At 44.2% G+C, this 7075-nt stretch overlaps 1 protein-coding gene across 1 annotated transcript in view; it reads right to left on the bottom strand.

Moving 5' to 3' along the window:
* LOC101985935 (pregnancy zone protein-like) overlaps nt 1–7075 on the bottom strand; it is a 47971-nt gene that overhangs the window by 35359 nt on the left and 5537 nt on the right. The window contains exons 5-8 of the mRNA XM_005365291.1: nt 6532–6552; nt 5837–6005; nt 4907–4991; nt 3050–3173 (exon numbers count right to left, since the gene is read on the bottom strand). Coding sequence (XP_005365348.1) covers nt 3050–3173; nt 4907–4991; nt 5837–6005; nt 6532–6552 — 399 coding nt within the window. The remainder of the gene's footprint in view (nt 1–3049; nt 3174–4906; nt 4992–5836; nt 6006–6531; nt 6553–7075) is intronic.

A 7075-nucleotide genomic window follows, 5' to 3' on the forward strand; every position in this document is an offset into this window, starting at 1 on the left:
TGTGAGCCACCATGTGGTTGCCGGGAATTGAACTCAGGACCTTTGGAAGAGCAGGCAATGCTCTTAACCTCTGAGCCATCTCTCCAGCCCCCTACCATCATATTTTGTAATTGTAATTCTTTGCATATTTTGCTCCTCAAATGATGATATTCTTTCTCTCTTTTCTTCCCTTGACTAACAGCCCCTGCTTCTCAAACTCAACTTAGGCATAACATTTTCCAAGAGGTTTCCATAACCATCTCTAGCTCAACACCGACTGGGATGTGTGCCCTTTATATATATTTAAATATATTGGTCAACATTCACTGTATATGGTAGCAGGTTTCATCAGGATATTTTCATGCAGGTCTATGATTTACTTTGAACACGTTCTCCCCTCTCTTCTCTTTATACTCCCTCCCCTTAGTTCTTTTTGTCCACCTAAGTCAGTGGTTCTCGGCCTGTGGGTTGTGACCTCTTGGGGGTCGGATGATCCTTTCACAGATGTTACCTATGACCATCGGAAAACACAGATATTTTCATTACAATTCATAGTACCAAAAATATAGTTATGATGTAGCAATGAAGATAGTTTTATGGGGTCACCACTACATGAAGAACTGTATTGAAGGGTCACAGAAATAGGAAGGTTGAATATCACTGGCCTAGGTGTTCTGCTTCTATTTTCACACCACAGGTAAACGCTTGCATGACTTTATGTATCTTTACATAAGATAGGATCCACATATGAGAGCAAACATGTGATGTTTGTTTTTTGAGATTGACAACTTTTTTTTTTCAAAGACAGGGTTTTGTTGTATCTTTGGAGTTTGTCTTGGAACTAGCTCTTGTAGACCAGGCTGGCCTCGAACTCACAAAGACCCACCTGCCTCTGCCTCCAGAGTGCTGGGATTAAAGGCGTGCAACACTACTGCCTGGCAAGATTGACAACTCTCTTAACACAATTATCTTTCATTCCGTCCATTTTCCTGCAAAACTGAATAATTTAGCTCTTGTTTATGGCTGAAAAGTTTTATTGTACAGATTACACCACATTTTCTTTATCCACTCTTCCACTGACAGACACCTCAGTTGGTTTATAACATAGCTATTGTGAACAACGCCACAATAATGGTAGATGAGCAAACATCTCAGTGGTGTGTTGACTTAGAGTCCTTCAGGTAAAGACTCCACTGTAGCTGGTCATACAATAGATCAACTTTTATTTTAATTCATTTGAACCTCCATTCTGGGTTCCTTAGTGGCTGGACTAGCTTACATTCCCACTATATAAGGGTTTCCTTTTCTCTGTATACTTGCCAGCATTTGTTGTTATTTCATGGACTCTACATATTTATGACTGTATTTTCTAAGTCATGTGACTGATGTCTGAGACATTGGGAGCGTGCATATCCATTGACTAGACAAACCCTTATAGTAATTAGGTTTCTGAACTAAATGTTATGACCTAGGTTTTAATAAAGATCCTATCATAGGTATGCAACTTGACAAACATTGGTAATCCCAGCATTTGGCAGGTTGAGGCAGGAAAATTATTGTGAATTTGAGGTCAGTTTGGATTACATAGTGAATTCCAAGCTAGCTATAAAATTGGGAAGTGAAAGCAAGGCCGGGAGTTGGAGGCCATCCTTGGCTACATAATGAGGTCGAAGCCAGTGGGGGCTGAAAGAGAACCAGTCTCAAGAAAACTGGTGAGTCTCAATACACGCGGACCCCTCAGATTTGATCATAATTAATTTATAGACATTGTGAGTCATTTGAAAATAAAACCTTTGTACTAGTCTTCAAGTTATTTTGAAGACCGGGACACCTAGAGTGTGACTGGACTGATCTTGTTCATCGGAGCTTCTCTTACTGGCCGCCTTTGCACGTTCCATGGCAGCCTCTCGCTCACCAGCTCCCTGCAGCCTCGATAACTTCCATCATAGCCTCCAGGCAGTGTCTGCTCTAATAGCCATCCCTGAATTTTTATAATTCTTGCCCTGAAAACAGAGTTCGTGCACCCAACTTTAAATTTTTGTTCTAAATTTTATTTTGTGTGTTCGGACGTTTTGCCTGCATGTGCGTCTGTGCACCACGTGCATGCGGTGCCCATGGATGCCAGAAGAGGGTGTTGGATACTCTTGAAATGGGAGTTACAGAAAGTTGTGAGCTGCCATGTGGGTGCTAGGAATTGAACCTAAATCTTCAGCAAGAGCAAGCAGCCAGTGCTCTTACCCATTGAGCTGTCTCTCCAGGTTTTTGGAAATGAGTTTTCTTTTAGCCTTCTCTGGCTTAGACCTCATTATATGGCCAAAGATGACCTTGAACTCCTGTTCTTGCCTTTGATGCCCAATTATTAGAATTACAGGTGTGATCCTCCACACTTGGCTGCATCTAAATGTTTTCAGTGCAACCTATTCTTCTCTCAGTTGTTTTCCTTAATTATTCTTATTAAATCTCTTCTGTGACATAATAGGCTCTCTAATTGTGTTTTCTAGATCTTTCCCTTCTGGGCCAGATGCTCATTCATTGTTCAGTATTTTTTTTTTCTGTTTGGAGATACATGCCACTGGATCCCCACACTATCCCAGTTCTCCTTCCTTCCTCCCCCCCCCCTTTTTGGCTTTTCAAGACAGGGTTTCTCTGTGTAGCTTTGAAGCCTGTCCTAGAACTCATTCTGTAGACCAGGCTGGCCTCGAACTCACAGAGATCCACCTGCCTCTGCCTCCTGAGTGCTGAGATTATACATGCGCCACCACCTCCCGGCTACTATCCCAGTTTTTAACACCTGACCTATTCTGTGACAAAAACCAGGTTTGAACACTTCTTTATCCCTTTAGAACATGGCATGTTGATTGCTGTTGGCAAGAAAAATCACAGAATTGGTCAGATGCACGCATAGATTCATGTGCTCCTCAATTGGCCCCCGACCGCAACCACCTGTTCTCACATTCCTTCCCCTGCCCCAATGTTTTGCTTGGTGCCATTTCACCTGTGTCCCCTGTCGTGCTGCATTTAGCGCTGTAGTTCATGAGAAGGTAAGCACCGGGGAGTGGTTTCTACATACCTGGCCGCTGAATTCTTCACAGATACTTTGTGAGTTTTGGCCATGGCACTGGGAGTGGAATCGTGAATATCTTCGGCACACGCTGATCGTCACCAGACCAGGAACGGGCTTTCCATATGTGTATCTAGAACAATAAAGTGATCGTTCCAAATGCCACTGTGTATGAATGACTTAGATATCTCTTCACCAGAGCCCTTCACTGGTCCATTGTTGTCATCTAAAGCACCTGTTCTATGTCCCTGGCGCCTGCACTCTAGAACAGCTTGTGACAACAGGCTGCATCCTGACATCTAAGTGGGGATGGAAATGTGTCTATAATTCTAAGACAAAAGAGTCAGAGAGCTATTTGAAAATGCCTCTAAGTGGAAAGATACTGATTTTGTATTTTTCCAAAGTTCTCTCCCTCCCTCCCTCATTCCCTCTCTCTCCTTTTCTTTTAATTTTTTTTTTTTTTTGGGTTTTTCGAGACAGGGTTTCTCTGTGGTTCTGGAGCCTGTCCTGGAACTAGCTCTCGTAGACCAGGCTGGTCTCGAACTCACAGAGATCCGCCTGCCTCTGCCTCCCGAGTGCTGGGATTAAAGGCATGCTCCACCACCGCCTGGCTAAAATTTTTTTTTTTAAAAACTGGGTCTCATTATGTAGTCCTCACCATGTAGACCAGGCTGGTGTAAACTCTGTGCCTGCCTCTGTCTCCTGAGTACTGGGATTAAACACCTAGTTTCCTCTCTCCTTTAGGTTAGGTTTTGCTATTAAGACTGCCCTGTGCACTGGTGAGGTGGCTCAACAGTTAAGAGCACTTGCTGCTCTTCTAGAGGAGCCAGGGTTGGTTTCCAGCATCCACCTGGTGGTCCAGAACTGTCTGGAGCTCCAGTTCCATGGGACCTGATGTCCCTTTTGCGCCTTTGCAGTCATCAGGCATGCATGCACATAGACATAACTGTGGGCAACCCCCCTACGCACACATAAAGAGTGCTTACTGCGCTTCTGGAGGACCTGAGTTCTGTCCCTAGCACCCATGTCCGGTGGCTCACAACTCCCTGCAGCTGCAACTCCAGTGCCTCAGTGGATCTGATACCTCTGGCCTTCTTGAGCACCTGTCCATGCATATGGCATATACCTACACATCCACACAATTAATTAAAAAACGACTGTCTCACAGGGCGGTGGTGGCGCACGCCTTTAATCCCAGCACTCGGGAGGCAGAGGCAGGCGGATCTCTGGGAGTTCGAGGCCAGCCTGGTCTACAAGAGCTAGTTCTGGGACGGGCACCAAAGCTACAGAGAAACCCTGTCTCAAAAAACAACAACAACAACAACAACAAAAACAAAAAAGACTGTCTCTGCCATCAGATTTTAGCTTTAAAAAAGAGAAAGACATATAATGACTATATTTCTAAGTATTTTAAAATAGTGAGAGGATGATTTGGGAAAGCAGTGGCAACAAAATTAAAACACGATTTATAAATAATATCACGATAACTCAATTTGTCTCTGCTGGATATGATCCGAGGAACCACGCAAGGCTGGACTTGGCTTGCTCTTTTAGACCTGTGACCCTTGCTGTGGTGGAGGGTCCTTGACTCCTGCCTTAGATTTGTAATTGGAATTTCTGTGAGTGGGGCCAGGGATTCTCATTTTAATTAAGCTCCCCGCATAGAGCTGATATAGAACAATACCCGAACATCTCCCCTTTGCCCAGCCGTGAGGTTGGTCTAGCCTCACGGCCATAGCTTTCTTGTACATCCCTTCTCATGCTTGTATGTGCTGATAAGTAAGACACCACTAAATACTATCTAAGGTACAGCCTCTCAAATAGAGTATGGACATTAAAATCAGATAAAAAAATAATGTAACTCACAAGCCGCAGGCCGACACCTCAAATTCCTCTTCCAGGAAGGCAATGATCTTGGGCAATTTTACTTTCACCTCAAATTTGGGCAAAACTGTTTTGAACAGAGGGAAAAGGGAGGTGGGAGTCGGTAGGAGACCTCATCGTTATTGCCAAGAGATTTCACTAGAGGAACCTGGGACACAGAGTCACCTGCAAGGAGCACCTGTGTCAATACCGGGAAAGAGACGCTGGCACTCACTACGGTGAGCAGTTTGTGCCGTGCTAACTTGGTGAAATTGGGACTGCATTTCCCAGACTTCTCTAGTTTGGTGCAAGGTTTCAAAGGTGGGTGGAATATCCCTGAGTCTGAAGACCACCGCAGTTAGATGTAGGAACAGAGGGCCAGTGGGCTCCAGTGTGACCTCCCTCCCTCCCTCCCTCCCTCCCTCCCTCCCTCCCCTCTCATTTCTATCAAGTGCTAGCTAGTCTGACAGACATCTCCAGCCTTGCTCCCAGAGCCATGGTCTACTGCGTGGGAGAATATCAGAGGTGACAGCTCTCTGCAGGTCTTTGGTTGATTCCCAGGAATCTTCTACTCGGGCAGCTGAAGGTGCCGCCTCTCCCACCCCAACTCCCTCATGCTCTGACTAACCCGTGCCCGCTTCAAAACTTGTTAGTCATGTTCTGAGATTTGCCACTTCCTCTTGTTGGATCCTTCTCTTCGAACCTCTCTCACGGTTGTGAAAGGCACTACCTTATGAAGGCTGTCGTCGCAGCTCCGGGAGTGTTGAGAGCCATGTTTTTCAATGGTTTTCTGACACTGACTTCTGCCATTCACATATGAACACACAAAGTGCGAACATACCACCCCCAACATGCACACACATGCATGCACCTCACATATACACAGAAATAACCCCAAGATTCCAGTGTCATACATACTTGGAGGTTTCTTACCATATTCGTTCACCTCAAAGGAATGCTCTATTTTCTTCCCAGAGTTCTTCTGTACTACAACCTTGTAGGTACCGAGAGCTGGCTCAGCTGACAGTGGGAAAGAGAGCTGGTGGAGTCCTAGTTGTAGATCGGTGTTTAGCCATTGAAAAATTCGTTTCCTCTTGGGATTCTACAGAAAGATATGAGTTGTGTAAACAATTCAAACATATAGTTTGACTAAGGATCAGCTTTTCAGGCAATAATAACACTGGGAGATTAATAAGTAGTTGAAGAATTAGTGCTAAAGTCATGAACTCACTTTAAAAAAGAATCCCAGACTGAATAACAGAAAACAGACAGTGTGGGCACCAGCTGTGGGATCCTATGGACCCTATGCCGTACCATCCCGAATGCATCAACTTCTCCTGATGTTGGAAGTCAAGCAGGTTAGAAGGGAGACCCTGCATCTATGTGATATAATAAATCTCTTTTTGATACATGTTTATTTTGGCCTGAAGTATTTTAGGAGTCGTGAAATCACAGTACCCTAAAGAACTGCAATTCTTCATTTAATTTTTATTTTTACAAAGAACTTGAGGTAGGCAAAAAAAAAAGTAGCACTTGTTTAGTTGAGGTGGCATCTAAAAGGAGAAAAGAATCTAGTGTATCTTGTAGGGCACCCTCCTTCCAAATTAGGTGCATAGTCTGTGACTTACCTCAATGTAAATGACAGGGAACTGAAAAGAAAGAAAAGTAGTATGAGTGTGTGGTGGAATAAAATTACAACTTCAAAAGTTTGCTGAACTTACTGCTCCTTTTTCACGTTATGATTTATTTCCTTGTCCCATATCATCCTTGTCCTTTCCAATTAGTTCTTTCAGAATTTCGTACAGTGTGTTCTGACCATATTCACACACACCCCTCTCCTCCCAGATCCATACCCTCTTCTCTACCCACCCAACGTCAAGTCTTCCTCTTCCTTTTTTTTTTTCACCCACCAAAGTCCAATCATGCTGCCCACATATTCACGGATGTCAGAGGCAATTGTGACACAGAGGAGCAAAGTCTCTGTTTCTCTTGTCAGAGCTAGGAGAGATCCCCTGTTTGATCTGTAGCTTTTTACATGTTTGGTTTGGGACCTCTCTCTCTCTCTCTCTCTCTCTCTCTCTCTCTCTCAGGCACAACATACAAGCAAGTTCCAAGTCTTCTCATGATGCTGATTGTTGGGAGCTGCTTCCATCTCTGTTCCCTACAGTGCTG

The sequence above is a fragment of the Microtus ochrogaster genome, unplaced genomic scaffold (assembly GCF_000317375.1).
Source record: "Microtus ochrogaster isolate Prairie Vole_2 unplaced genomic scaffold, MicOch1.0 UNK1, whole genome shotgun sequence".
Lineage (NCBI taxonomy): Eukaryota > Metazoa > Chordata > Mammalia > Rodentia > Cricetidae > Microtus > Microtus ochrogaster.